At 36.9% G+C, this 15,156-nt stretch overlaps 1 protein-coding gene across 16 annotated transcripts in view; it reads left to right on the top strand.

Annotated features, from left to right (window-relative positions):
- The window catches only part of grip1 (glutamate receptor interacting protein 1), a 221,767-nt gene that overhangs the window by 193,239 nt on the left and 13,372 nt on the right, over positions 1 to 15,156 (top strand). For 13 of the 16 annotated variants that reach the window (XM_089126641.1, XM_089126635.1, XM_089126640.1 and 10 more), the window contains 5 exons: positions 1,425 to 1,505; positions 7,435 to 7,504; positions 9,429 to 9,574; positions 12,700 to 12,904; positions 14,193 to 14,332. In XM_089126641.1, coding sequence (XP_088982767.1) covers positions 1,425 to 1,505; positions 7,435 to 7,504; positions 9,429 to 9,574; positions 12,700 to 12,904; positions 14,193 to 14,332 — 642 coding nt within the window. The remainder of the gene's footprint in view (positions 1 to 1,424; positions 1,506 to 7,434; positions 7,505 to 9,428; positions 9,575 to 12,699; positions 12,905 to 14,192; positions 14,333 to 15,156) is intronic. The other 3 variants (XM_089126634.1, XM_089126639.1, XM_039668177.2) reach the window with 1 other exon arrangement.

The raw sequence follows: 15,156 nt of genomic DNA, 5'->3' as shown, positions 1-15,156 counted from the left end.
ATATATTATACTGTATATAGGAAGGCCTTAACAAGACAATGACACACTGCTGAACTTAGAATGATAGAATCCTCCTAGAGTCTCGGGATCAGTAAGATTTTTATTTTATGTTATTTTGTTTATTTTTTGTGAAGAATTTAATACTGTGATTCTGCGAGGAAGCATTGATCAAAAATGACAGTAAATATATTTAAAATATTGCAAAAAAATTCTTTTTCAAATAAATGCTCTTCTTTTGAATACTTTATTAGTCAAATAATTCAGGGGAAAGAAGTGGTTTTAAGCTGCTGAAACTGTTCTCAACAAGTTTGATTATATTATATTAAGGATCATGAGGCGCTGAAGACTGGAAAATTCAGCTTTGCCATCACAGGAATAAAGTACATTTTTGAACATATTAAAATGGAAAAACAGTATTTTGAATTTGATATTTCTCAATATTACAGTTTTACTGTATTTTTAGTCAAATAAATGCAGCCTTGGTGAAGGCAAGAGACTTACTATCGAAATCGTAACTTACCAAAACTTTTGAATGTTATAAGCTATGTATGCCTAACTTTTTCATTGAATTTGGGACATTTTTGTCATATTTTTATAACAAGCCACACCACTTATTTACATTCTGCGACATTGAATGTAAATCTTACTTGCAACCCAATAAAATGTAAATATTTTACCACAGAACAATAAAATCAGCTTTTGAAAGGATGTGCTGGAAGCAGAGCGACTTGATAGTGTTTTTGCTTGTACATTATTTTTTTTTTATAGTTCAGGCCAAGTGTTTTTGAAAGACTGTTTTGTTGATTTGGAAGAAATGAGTTGGCTTGAATTACTGCATGATCATTTCAAGAGTTTTCTTTCTTTTGACGCTTTGACACTTCTGTCATTCTTTTCACTTCCCAGAAGAGAAGGAAATATTTTATGGAGATTTCAGTCTTTCAGACTGAGGATTCTGGGCTTCTGTCAGAAAAGATCATCTACAACACTGCCTGAGAGAAAGTCTAAATTTTTTACAGCTGTCACAAAGTCACTTTAAAGAGAGTTCACCCATAAATGAATGTTCTGCTAGCATTTACTCTTTCTTTCTTGCATGTAAATCAAAGGAGGTAAATCCACTATGGTCACCATCCACTTTAAAAAAAAGCAGCTTGGACATTCCACTAAACATCTAATTTTGCACCCCATTGGAAAAAAAAATTTATAATCATACAGGTTGGGAAACAACACAAGGGTGAGTAAATAATGACATGTTGGTTTGTCAACAAGTGTTGGTTTAGTCTTTCACCTGAATCTCCACATTTCAGTTTCAAAATGGTTTATGAATCCAAACTTCATCAATCTTGAGAATGATTATATGGATAGACCTGCATCTAAAAATTAATTATTTATTAATTCATTTTTTTTCCTGTCCTTGTCTCATCCAGAATCAGTCATCCCAAGCAGTGGAACCTTCCATGTGAAGCTACCAAAGAAGCCAGGTGTGGAGCTGGGCATCACCATCAGCTGTACGTATTCTCTCAGTTCTTCTATGCATAATAATGGTTGTCATTGCTCATGGTGCATGGTAAGGCAAGAAACAGTAATACCTTTGATCATACATGGAATAAAGAATATGAAAAACACAAGGTCACTGCTTTGATTCCCACATATGCATCTGCCAAATGTAAATGTAAGAAAGTGGGCCTATACGGTGAGAGACTTTTGTTAAAGAAACGTATATTCCCACATTCCCATTTGAAACTTTAACTGCAGTCTTATTTGCCTTGTCGTGCATTATCCAGGCCACACATTTAAATGACTTCACAATTGGGTCTTCCTTCTCACTCGCTATATCACGGAGATATATATATATATATGTGACATTTAACCCTTGTTTCAGTTCCAAGGACATTAAAGAGACAGAACTGGGTGACTTATCATTGGGTTACTGGTGGAAAAAAGGTAGCTATTGCTTATTAGGGTACTAGGGGAAAAATAATTTCGTACTCTGAGGTTCTGTGCTTATTTATAACATTTTTTGAGGTTCTGCATGACAAGAAGCACCTAATTACATATTTCCTCTCATTTATTGCAATTGTAAATTTAATTGCTAGGAACTGACTGTAGGTCACAGTGGCTGCATCCAGATGGCAGTTTCATTGTATTGTGTTATGTGTGATGTGTTTTTGTGTATGAAGGTCTTCCAAGCCACCATAATGTCACATCTAAAGATCTATAAGGAATTCAAGTTTATTTAGGCTTTAGGGATAACCAAGATAATATTTTGTGACAAATTGTTACCATCAGACGTAATTTGTATTTTGGAAACCATTTGCTGAACACACATTGGATTGTGGGATATTATACTTTTTGAACCATCTTCTCCCAAAAGCCCATAATTAGTGTCTTTTATGGAAATAAATATCACCAAACTATTCCCTCCTTCCTCCGAAGATGCTCTATCTTCTCTCCTGTTGTGTCATTTGTTTAAATCAGCAGATTTTTTTGGAAAGGTGTTTATAGACGGATCTGCCTGCAAATTCAATCTGGGTTTTTTTTGCCTGGAGTCGGGGGCTCTGCAGTGCTCGTTCGTAAACCCCACGCGCCGAACGCTTGAAGCCTTTGCCAGCTGCTTCATCAATGCCCGCCCGCATTGTCAAGCGAGAGTGATTCATCACCTCATCCCAGCTCGGTTTTGTCACATTGACTGTTTTCCCCATTACAGCAATATGATGCGAACTTTCTGTTATTAGCCAGCGTTTTCATGAAATACATTGCTGGACCCCTATCCAACAACCCAGCTGTAATTGCTTCTCTCTGAATCTGTGGAGTTGTTTACCTCCAAAGCAATTTTTCCCATCATCCTCCAATGCTTTCTAAATAAGGATTTATTATGTTTCTGGTGTACAAGTTGTGTGTAGTCCTCACATTTGTTGCTTATGTGTTTGGGCAAATTCTCCCAGGATTGACTATGAAGATATACACAGCCCAAAGATAATAGCAAATGGTTCCCAGTAAAGCTTCTTTGTGGGTTTTTACAGCTGTCTGAACTTCCTTAATGAACCAGATGAACTATTTTGCCAGTGCTAAAGTACCGCTGTAACTGCTTTTCAGATCATTAAAAAATAGTTTTTTTAATGGTTCCCATTCCTCTGCATCTTCTCAAAATCTGCATTCAATGAGCACACTAGTTCATCCAAAAAGGAAAATTTCTATTCACGTTTTTTTTTTGTTCCAAAATAGTATGAATTTATTCTGTGCATCACAACAGGAGAAATTCTGAAGAATAGATTGATGAATGGCGACTGGAGCTTTCAAGATTCAAAAAGCTGTAAAAGGAAGTACTATAAAAGTGTTCTATGTGACTATACTACATAGAAACCATATAATTGCTTTATGTGAGGAAATGTATGTAATTCATTCACAAATTAGACATTAAAGGAGAACTCTGGCGCAAAATGAACCTTTGGTCTAATAAAACATCGGTACCTAGTCGACCGTTCTCTGAGATTTGTTTTCATGATAATCGAATATAAAGAGTTTCTAAAAACTGTTTAGCGTATAATGCTAGTACTGGGGGCATTTACTAAGTAAAAAAAAAAGCTAGTTTATACCACTAACAAGGCTCAAAATACCCCCACACTAACACAGTAACATAATGAGGGTCCATGCATGCAAAACAAAGCATTGAGGATGGTATGGTTAATGGTATAAACTAGCGATTTCTTTTTACTTAGTAAATGCCCCCAGTACTAGCATTATACGCTAAACAGTTTTTAGAGATAAAACTCTTTACATTCGATTATCATGAAAACAAATCTCAGAGAACAGTTGACTTACCGATGTTTTATTATAGACCAAAGGTTCATTTTGCGCCGGAGTTCTCCTTTAACGTGTAATAACATAACCCTTACGTTTGTGTTCTGTTCCACACAAAAATAATAAATGATTATGAGCTGCACATATGTATTTTTTAATCCTTTTTGAAACTTGTCAGCCCCATTCGTTAATGCATGGAAAAGAGCAGCATGCACATTCATAAAAGTCTCTTCTTTTTGTGTTCACAGAGGAAAGTCATTCATTTGGTTTTTTGGAACTACATAAGCAAGTAAATAATGATTAATTGGCTGAACTATCCTTTTAAGACTCATCAGAGATCAGGGAGTTTGCATTGAGTTTGAGCTTTTGTTCTTAACTAATGAAGACAGAGTGTTGGAGGATATGTGCACTTTATTAAAGTTAGCTTTAATAGAAATAGAAATACACACACACACACAGTATATGCAAAGAAAATCTGCTCAATTATGCCTCCATTTGGCTCAGAGCCTGCAGGATGTCTGAGAAAGTCAACTTTTATGGAATGAGAGAGAGTGAGATAGAGAGCTGGAGAGATAGTGATAGATGTAGGGTGTCCTATCCACATGTCGATTTATGTATATGGGCTTTGCGGAGCTCTCGTGGCCTTTCCGAGCAGTTTAATGGCTTTCTGCTTTGTGCCTCTGTAGGGCCTGTATTTCACAGGTACTAATAAAGCCATAGTGGAGCACATTTATAGATGTCTTGTTTACTTCTCCTTAAGGGAGGGGGGGCATTACGAAATCCATAAAAAAATAGATTTTAGTCAGATTTATATATGAAGTGGGTTGTAAACACCATTTTTTTAACGTTTTTTGACTGCTTAGACTGCTGATTTGATTTGAATAAACAAGAAATATATATGTTGACTTAAACAGCAAGATTAATTTATTAGAAATGCTTTTGAAGATCACCATAGTAGTTTTACTTTATAAACTGGATCAGATCAACCAGATTCACCTGGCCAGACCAATATGAGCAGGTAAGGTGCAGAGACTGCGAATGGACCACACTATTTATCATGGTTAGGCCAAATAGCAGTGCAAGTAATAGGGAGAAATATGACAAATAAGCCACCATAGCAACAATGTTGCTGCCAACCAGGAAGCCGGCAAGAGATGGCTGTGCTCTTCCGTTCTGAATGTCATGATGTAGCTTGCCTGTCAAATAAGAATCATCTTGCTGCTTGATTTACTATCAAGAGTGCCTGTTTATGTGAGAAGTCATTCCTCTATTTTTTTTTTATTTTTTTTTTTTGCTCTGGATACTTGCTATAAAATTCAACAGAGCTTCACAGAGTTGAAAGGCTGTGCTTTGATGTGCACCATCTGACGTTGACATCACGCCGCTGTAACTGTAATGCAGCATATGGCGAGGTGCCTTTAAGGCCAGTGGACATGTGCACTCTTTGAGCTGAGCAGAAAACATGATTATTTCTTTGGTCCGAGGAACTCACTAACATTTGGAAATTGAATTGTCAGATAGGCTACACCTCAGCACCTGCATTGCTGACTCTTTGACAATTTGCTCTCAGATAGCTTGTTCAAATCTATCTCGCACTGATTGACATCCTTAAAGCAATTTCTTTCCTCTTTTAGACTGCTAGTGCTGTAGCCTGTACCATCGAGACTGAATCTTTGACCTTTCTCAGTTTGAATCATCCTATAATTAATGTTCTCTTTTGACAAACCTCTCTGACTTGCTTTGTAATTTGAAAGTGGAAAGCTCTAATTTCATTTTAGCTCAATAAAGCCATTACAGACATAAAAAGGCATCAGACATGCTTTTCCCCCTTTACTTTTGAATATATACAGTATGAATATAAAGCTTATTCTGCAATTTCTTACCAAACGGAACACTTTTTTGCGGCGTATTGTGCTTTCATGGTCAGAAATGCACAATAATGTAAAAATGCCCTTCTTGTGGAGTATTCACATACACACAGAAAGGGATGTCTTAAAGTGAATGTAAACAGTTAAAGAAAACTCATGTGTATCAGTATATTGGATCCATGTATTAGCTATTAAAGTGACATCAGCCTAATATATGCTGTCTGTCATTAATTTTAGTGAAAAGATAGTAAGAAAAAATATATCTGTATTTAATTTATACAATTAAACATTCGGTTTATTCAACTTCTGTAATATTACTGTACCTGAATACTGTTAGACCTACCTGAAAACCTTCATTTCATTTGTAGTGCATTGCTTGGAATTTGTGTCTTTGTTGTTGTTTATTTTGTTAATTCAATTGAAGGTTGAAATCAAGCTTTCTTGTGCAACTCATGTGCAACAAAATTACCCCATTGTTAAAAGAAAATAAATCCTTAAAGTGAGCAAAATTAAAAAAAAAAAATGCCCCCAAATAAAAAATCAATGAAATCAAATAATCCATCATATTACCTCTCAAGTAATCAAGCTTTTCTGTCAATTGGAGCTTGTCTTATTGCAGGGTTGTTGTTGGACAATAACAACCCACCAAAGAAAACCTCTGGGACTGTCTGTCTGACACAGACACATGCTCGGCATCTCAATGCGTAGAGCTTAAAGAACAGACCCCCATAAGGCAGCATAGGACGATCATTGACAGGCTACACAGAGCATCAGAATTGATTATGATTCACTTGCCATCTGGGAGGCATATTAGGTTGAAAATTGAGCAGGATTAACAAAGGAGTTTATTTTTCTTATTCTAAGTGAAAAAGACACAAGCTTCCAGTCTGCCAGTGACGCACTAAGCGAACATGAATAACCCTGAGCTCTGACTGAGAGTAAAATGCTCTGGCGCGTCACTCGAAGTTTGACATCACACCTCCAGATGCTCCTGGTAGACTGGGGACCATATGACATGTGATTATGCACACACATCTGTCGCCTCGGTACACCAGAATGTGACTAGAGCTGCTAAAAAGGTCTATTTTTTATACTGACGTAATGGCTCTGTTCCAGAGTGCTGGCAGCATTTTTAAGCCCATTTATATTATTACACATATTCCAAAAATGTCTGGAATCACAAAATGGGTAAATTATTTAGTTATTTTGGACAAACTTGCTTTTATCCAGCAGGGAGTGATATCCTAAGCCTATATGCTGGGCTTGTCTGCTTTGGTCTGTTGGCAGGCCACTAACCCCACTAAGCCAAGCAACACATCTTAGGCTGGTTTAAGTTTTTTTATATATATATTTTCTTCTGTAGAGTGCTTTCTTTATGGTTAAAAATAACATTTTTATATATGAGCTATTATTTTCTGGAAGATTGCCACCCACACGGCTCTGTGGAGAATATGCATCTCGATTGTCAATCAGTTGAAGTGCCATATTTTGCATTGTCATCATGTCTTTCTCCAAGCTGGCAAAATGCTAAATCAACAACAAAAGCCATCAGTTCCGACTAGACTGGACTGACAACTATTTGACAACTACCGAAAGCAACTTGTTCTCCACCAACCAAGTCCATACAAAGCTTTTACTGCGTCATCAGATTTACTCTCACCAATTTTAAAAAGACAATTTTGTCAGCAAGGCAGCACCTTTAAAAAGGTGAGAAATGAGTGATGTTGTGCTATCAAACAAGTTTAATTGTTCTCCTTTCTCTTCACAGCTCCTTCCAGTAGGAAGCCCGGAGATTCGCTCATCATCTCTGACATAAAGAAAGGCAGCGTTGCGCACAGGTACCGCCTCATGCCATTGTCTTGTCTTTTTAAATGTATAGAAAAATGCTAATCTCATACAGCCTCCAGCATATTTACACCCACCAACATCTCAAGCTTTGCTATTTAAAATAAAAAAATACATAATAGATGGATTACGTTTTATATCCAAGTGCAAATGTTTCACTCGATAAAGCATAATGCCCATCAGCAAACATTTCTGTGAAGAAAATAATTCTCTTTCTTTTTAAACTTTCTATTCATCACCAAATCAGAATTATAATGAATTTACACTGAAGACTGGAGTAATGATGCTGAAAATTCATTTTGGGACACGTCAGCACTATTTCTGAACTCTCATCCTAATCAGCTCTTCATGCATGCCTTAAACACTGTTCTCCAACCAGACCTAAACGGCTAATATAATGACATCTGCGCACAGATTTGAGCATGACTACAAGCGTATGCTATCTGCATCGACTTGCTAGAGCATTCTTATGAATATAAATGCTCATTTTCCCCAGGATACATTGGAGTGCGGCTGGGAGAACACGTAACCCCCCGTATTGACATAAATCTCAGCGGTTGCCCTGAGGAAAGGTGTAGAGTGCTGTTTGACTGCACTGTTGTTGATTGTGAGGTCTATACGGGCCTGTTCGCAGTAAAATCGAATCTAGCTGCACTTCTCTAAAAATTGACTAGATTTATTTTCTTTAAAATAACTTTTCACTCATAGCTCGAGATATGGTACCTTTTGAAAGGTTTGGGGTTTTAATTCATTTAAAAGTGTCTTATGTTCACCAAGGCGGCATTTAATTGCTCAAAAATGGAAAAATCGTAAAATTGTGAAATATTACAATAACCATTTTTATTGTTAATTAAGTAATCCTGCATTTCCAGTAGTTTTAGTAGTATTCAAAGTCACACAATCCTTCAGAAATCATTCAAATATGCAGATTTTCTGTTTAATAAACAATTATTTGTTAATATTAATGTTGAAAAGGGTTGTGCTGCTTAATTTTACTGGAAACTAATTCTTTTTTTCAGGATTCTTTGAGGAATGAATTTTGAAAGAACAGCTTTTATTCAAAATAGAAAAGGGTTTGTGAAAAATTTGTTTGTTACATTTGTTTGTAAAACAAATGTCTTTACTGTCATGCTTTTAAAGCATTGTTGATATATTTAATTATTTATTACTTTGAAAAGAAGTCTTACTGACCTCAAACTTTCCTTCCTTAAGCTCATCTTTCATTTCTAACTTTTTAAGGCTAACAAAGCTGAAAAAAGTATAAATTCTCCATGGTAATAGTTAGGGTTGTTGGGGGATGCTCTTTCAGCACATTTACTTTAATTTCCCCTACTTTTGCATAATAGAACATGTGTTTACCGGATAATTATGCGAGAAGGAGCGAGAATTGGGTTATGAATCGCTGTGTACAGTGTAGAGGTTAAATGCAGGTCTGTTCGTCTTTCTATTGAGATGTCGATTCTAGATGGCTTTGACTGTCGCTTTCACATTTTGCTCTCCTCCATTTCAGCTCTATTAAAAGCGCCTAAAAATAAGGGAGCCATTTAAAATGAAGAATTGGTGGAATAAGTGTGAATTCAGGCAGGATTACATCTCAACATCTAATCTGAATATGGAACGACACAATTATGACCAATCCGATAAAAGGTCTTTTTCGCCTTCAGATCTATCTCAGCGCCTCTGGAAGCTCTTTGCTGTGTACCATGGTCAATCCACTGAATAATGGATGTGTTTTCTTGCAGAATGTGAGCTCAGACTACAACGAAACGAGTGTAAATGTATGCATGAGGGAGAAAATAACCTTTCCTTCAAAATATTGCAAGACGAAATGGAGATTTGCTGGATGGCAGAGGAAATGTTACATTGGTTGTGCTTCTGCAATAAGCTTGTAACGGTTTTTCTGTGTGCTCTTCAAAGAACGGGCACCCTGGAGCTGGGGGATAAGCTTCTGGCAATTGACAACATCCGCCTGGACAACTGCTCCATGGAGGACGCGGTTCAAATCCTGCAGCAGTGCGAAGACCTGGTTAAACTCAAGATCCGCAAGGACGAGGACAACTCAGGTACCTCTGAGCCTCTGCAACCATACACTCCACACGGACACAAATGCACTCTAAAAACCCCCATGCAAGGACAGAACACATCAGCAAAGAAGACTTCTAATGCCAGCGTATTTTGGCCAGCATCAAGATTAAGAATAAGCTATTAGGACCTGATTGATTAACCTATTCTAATGTAATATGCTTTCAACCAGATACGGCAAGGACAGAAAAAGGACAAGATAAGAGAAAACATGAAAGCATTATTAGGCATGAATCCCTTAAGTACAGAATATAAGCATCAAGGATGGCTGCGATATACAGAGAAAACAAGTATATTTTGATCTTTTTCACCTTATATGACCATATAATTCAATATATTAATATTAGTAATATATTTCATGTATTTATATAATTAATATGATTAGAAGTTATCAAATAGTTAAAAGCTGTCAAATCGATTTATCGCATCTAACGTGAAAGTTTGTGTACACGCATGTATGCATATACATATATAAATATATATGTGTGTATATATATATATTAATAAAGTATATACACACACTACATAAATACAAATATATATATAAAGGCCAGCGTGGATTTTCAGTTACATTTTTGATTAATTGACTGAACTAAATTGTTGAATCAAATTAATGAATTTAATAATTGAAACGGACCACTTGAAATGAATCCATCTTAGCAACTCGTCTTGCATTTTTTTTGCTGAAGTTTAAATAAGAGATGTCTTTTCAATGTGATGTTTGCAAATCACAAGATCGGGAAATTAGTATGACACGCTCTTTAGAGAACTTAATGGAGAGTTAAAAACACTATAAAACCGTGATATGCACAGTGTTTCTTAAAGGTTAGGGCTTTACACATAAATAAATGAATAGTACTTTAGAAAGATTACTGACAGTCAAAATTGAACATAAAAGTTTTATTTTACACGGAGCCAAGAAATCGAGATCAGATGGCCTGCTAATGCTATCATTTATGGGTCAAACCTGTTAATGCACATTCACCGTATAAGTTAATAAAAGTTTTTATAAATCTATTTGACTATTCAATACATCGCCCGACCTTAGTGCCTAGTTATACTGCTTGGTGGTTTTGTAACCGTTTAAAGGGATAGCTCAGTCAAAAAAGAAAATCTTCTTCCAAACCCGAATTACTTTTTTGTTATTATACATACAACTGGCCTCTACATTAAGTTGAGGTAAGATTTGAAGTGGCTCTGCTGTCAGAAATGTCATAGTCAGATCTTTATTATCTCCAAAGGACCTTCTGGTAAACCTTTCGCTGCTTCTTTTGGGCTACAACAACATACACATCTCTCCTCGCTTCCACAACCTCAAAATTCACCCTTAACACTATTAGCATTGTGCGCACTGAAGAAAATTAGGTTTAATCGCTTCAATTTAATGCTCGTTTGGTTCAATTATCCGATTAGAAACCCTTGGAGCCCTCATCAAGCATCTCAAAAGCATTTACCCACAATCCTCTGCTTCATAGTCTTCTACAGGGGCTTTACGCTCGTACTACAAAGCAGACCTGCGAGTCACTTCTATTTGGCATTTATATTTCATCCAGGGCATCCACTGTGTCCGTGAACTGGCACCTTGTGTTTCAGATCCTCGCCCGATGCTGGAGGCTCGTTTAGATCTTTCTCGCTGGGAACATTAAGGTCGACATTCATTTTTCACAAAACCTTTTTTTCTGTGACAAACAAATCATCAGTCTGAGAGAGGTCGCGCTAACTGGCATGCTAAATAGGGGTAATTTCCCTCCCATCTCTCCATTAGTCCATCACCGAAAAAAAACGAAGAGATAATGAGCCAACCTCGTGTTAACGAACATTCCCCAGACCCCCAGCACAGACACACAAACACAAACCAAGGGCTGCTGTGATCTGACAGATACCAGCTCTTCATAAGTATGTGGATGCAGGTGGGAGATGACAACGATTGCCCCGAGGATCTGCGCGGTTTTTCTCGATTTTTCTCTTTAGCGCATTCCTTTCTCAGTGTAGTCATGTCAAAACGTTAGGTTGACCTCTTAATTGGTGTTGAGCATTATGATTCAGCACCACAAATGTTTAAAAAAAAAAAAACACTTTTAAGTGGATTTTTGTGTTGCTATAGTCACATTTGCACTTGAGTGCATACAAAATGAGTTCAGTCTTATAATTAATTAACATTATGATTCTTGTAGCTCAGCTGGTAAAGCAAGTAGCACAGAGAATCCCCTGAGGACACACATACTGATATAATATACAGCTTGAATGCACTTTGGGGAAAAAAGAAATGTCTGACATCTGAAATGCATTGGGGGTCCAGGCTATGGAGGCTCAGTTCTTTTTTGGATGATAATATGTATGATTTGTAGAGGTAGGTGTTGGATCCATTTCTGAAATGGATCTCAGAGCCGATATCCCGTTTTATTTGTATTATGCATGTGAATATCTCCATTTTGCCACTCACTTGTATTTTCTCTCTCATTTTTTTTTTCTGGATGCACCACTTCGATTATTTTACATAATTCTTCCCTTGAATTGCCTTTACTTCCTTTCCCATTCTTCCTGCTTTTCGTTCCTCCAGTTTATCACTTTTTGTGAGCATAATCAGACATCACTTTTACTTTGTTGGGTTGTTTTTTGGGGTGCTGTCAATGAATTAACAATTGTAATGGAATTAAATAATATGCAGATTCACTGTAAAATAGTTCTGTACTGTATAAACAAGGAGGAGCTTTTACAGGTGTTTTACCTGTATTTTCCATTGTGTTTTTGGGTTGACAGAAATTTCCGTACAATTACTGACTGAAAATTACCATTACATTTTCTGTTTTAATTTTTTAGCAGTGCAAATAATATGCAATCTGAAAATTATATATAATTGGGAAAAATGTCAGATTACAACAGTTGCAGAGGTAGGACTGGTTGGTAAGGAACAGGACCTGGCGAATGTTCAATTGCATGTTAAATTGACAGCCCTAGTATTTTTTTTTATCCCATTTCTATTTGTTTCCTTTGGGTTCCTCTTTCCTCATGTTTTCGCTTTATTTTCTGGTCAATCCTCCTTACCTCCTCTCTCTGTCCGGTGTTGTGAGGGGTGTCTTCGCTCTGCTCTCTGCCCCTCTGTGAGGTATCCTACGTGATGGCAGTGTTGATAGGGACGCCCGTGTGCTGTTGGCCTGTGTTGCAGACGAGCAGGAGACCTCCGGCGCCATCATTTACACGGTGGAGCTGAAACGCTACGGCGGGCCGTTGGGCATCACAATCTCGGGCACCGAGGAGCCCTTCGACCCCATCATCATCTCCAGCCTCACTAAAGGCGGCCTGGCCGAGAGGTATGGCTTTCAACCCTGTCAAAAGTTCTGAAATATCACACTTAGGTTAAATATACATGTATATAGAGAGAGCTGATATGTGATATCATAAAAAGAAACTATTGTTGTTGTTTTTTTACATTTTTACTTTCTTTAGTGTGTAATGTTGCTGTTTGAGCAAGAAAAAAGGTCTGCAAAGTTATAAAGCAAAGTCCACTCCAATAGGACGGGAGTTAACACCATAACTATTCTGTAACAATAACGACATAAAGAAACTATCGTCAGAATCGCATTCAGATTTTTTTTTTCTAGATGATGAATGATAAACACATTGACGGCCAATCTATTCTGCTTTATGAGTTCAAACATTTAAGTGGCAGATGGCAAAACTGAAGTGTGCGCTTAACAGAATGATGCAACCACTCAAAATGGTTGATAGGTCACAAAACATAACAAAACATTAGTTAAGCCTCATAGAGACAGAAACTGAACCGTGTTACTAGAGACAATTTACATAGAGACACAAACTTCCTCAATCCTCAATACAACTATATAGGGAAAACTCGTAACGCCAAAGATGGCGGTTGTATGCACATGCTCCGCCCCTCCCGCTGGAAACCCAATCGTCTGCTTTTAACAGTCAAGCTGGGAAACATGTAAGCCTATCGTCTGGTTCCACTGACGCATGCGCACAGTTGAGGTTTGTGCGTAGTAAACGTATAACCTGTTGGGAAAAAGACCTTTTAAAGCTTATTTTCGGGCAAAGTCATCAAACTTTTTCAGCGATTTTTACCATATTTTAATACTGTTTCTATACAAGCAGTTTTTATGTCCTGGTGACCAATGAAAGTGCAGTTTTGACTCTCTGCCCATTAATTTAGATAGGAGCCTGATCTTGTTAGTCTGAAATAGCTGCCCAGAGGCGTTGCCAAGATGGCGGCCAAGTGGCAGTTTCAAGCATAAAAACCTATTCTAGTAGACGCCAAAAACAAAATCATGACTTCAAAAAGGGCATATATTAAAATATATATTATAAATAAAACTACATTATATAAATTGAATGATAATTAAATCATTATAATAATTAATTTATATATATATATATATATATATATATAATTAGAATTTCCTTTTCTCAGAAAGTACTGAATATGTTAATGTGTTGTCGTAGGCATTAATCACAATTACACAGTTTAATCTTTGGACAGCCCTAGTTAATTTGAATGAATGCATGTTTTCAACAAGAAAAAAAAATGCTTTTGAAATGATGCATTGCAGCTGAGTTGCTGTTGTGCCCTTGTTTCCACAGGACTGGTGCCATCCACATTGGTGACCGCATACTGGCCATTAACAGCAACAGTTTGAAGGGCAAACCTCTCAGTGAGGCCATCCACCTGCTGCAGATGGCAGGAGAGTCCGTCACACTGAAGATCAAGAAGCAGGGAGAGTGTGAGTGCTGACATGCAAGCTTACGACCAAATGGCTTTTTAATGTACATTACAAGTCAAATGACTGAATATTCTTCTCATGATCCTTAAAACCTTCAAAGCCAAAGCCTTATGCTAAAATGCACACATTAGTTTTGTGTACAAATATAAATGGTGCCTATGAATATCTTTACAATCTAAGGGTATGTTTACACGACACCGTTTTTAACTAAGAAAACGTATTTTGTGTGTTGGCGGTTCGTTCACAAGACAATAGCGTTTTCGGGGCCTGAAAATGCAAGCTTTTAAAAACAAGATTCAAAGTGCAAGCTTTTGAAAACGATACATTTACCGTCTCCATGTAAACGACAAAAACACATTACATGTTTACGCATGTGTTCGCGGGGTGTTCCTTGGCAAAGTGACATCGCCAACTACTGGCCTTTCATGCAAAATACAGCCTTTTTAGTCATTTTCACAGATCCGTGTGAACGGGGATCGTTTCGACAACTTGTCGTCTGTTTTTAGTACATCGTTGTCGTGTAAACATACCCTAAATGTGTTTTATTGGTTTATTTATTTTATTTAAAAAGAGGATTTGGAGTGGATAGTGGATTATGTTTGTTTAACATTTTTTTGGTTACTTAATTCCCGAAATAGTTATGTTTTATCATTTTAATTTACTAATTGTTGTTCTCTAATTTTATTTTTCTAAAACATTATTTTTCTTATTATATTTCCCAAACTTTTGATTGGCGCATTTATCTTTGCATTTATTTTCTCGTCGCTCTCTCACACACATTACCTCCCACAGTACTGTACATCTAACTGTAGCTCTAAAATGCA

Source organism: Pimephales promelas, chromosome 24 (genome assembly GCF_988280905.1).
Source record: "Pimephales promelas chromosome 24, fPimPro1.hap1.1, whole genome shotgun sequence".
NCBI classification, from domain to species: Eukaryota; Metazoa; Chordata; class Actinopteri; order Cypriniformes; family Leuciscidae; genus Pimephales; species Pimephales promelas.
The sequence above is the reverse complement of the archived record's forward strand: the minus strand, read 5'-3'. Positions and strand labels throughout refer to the sequence as shown.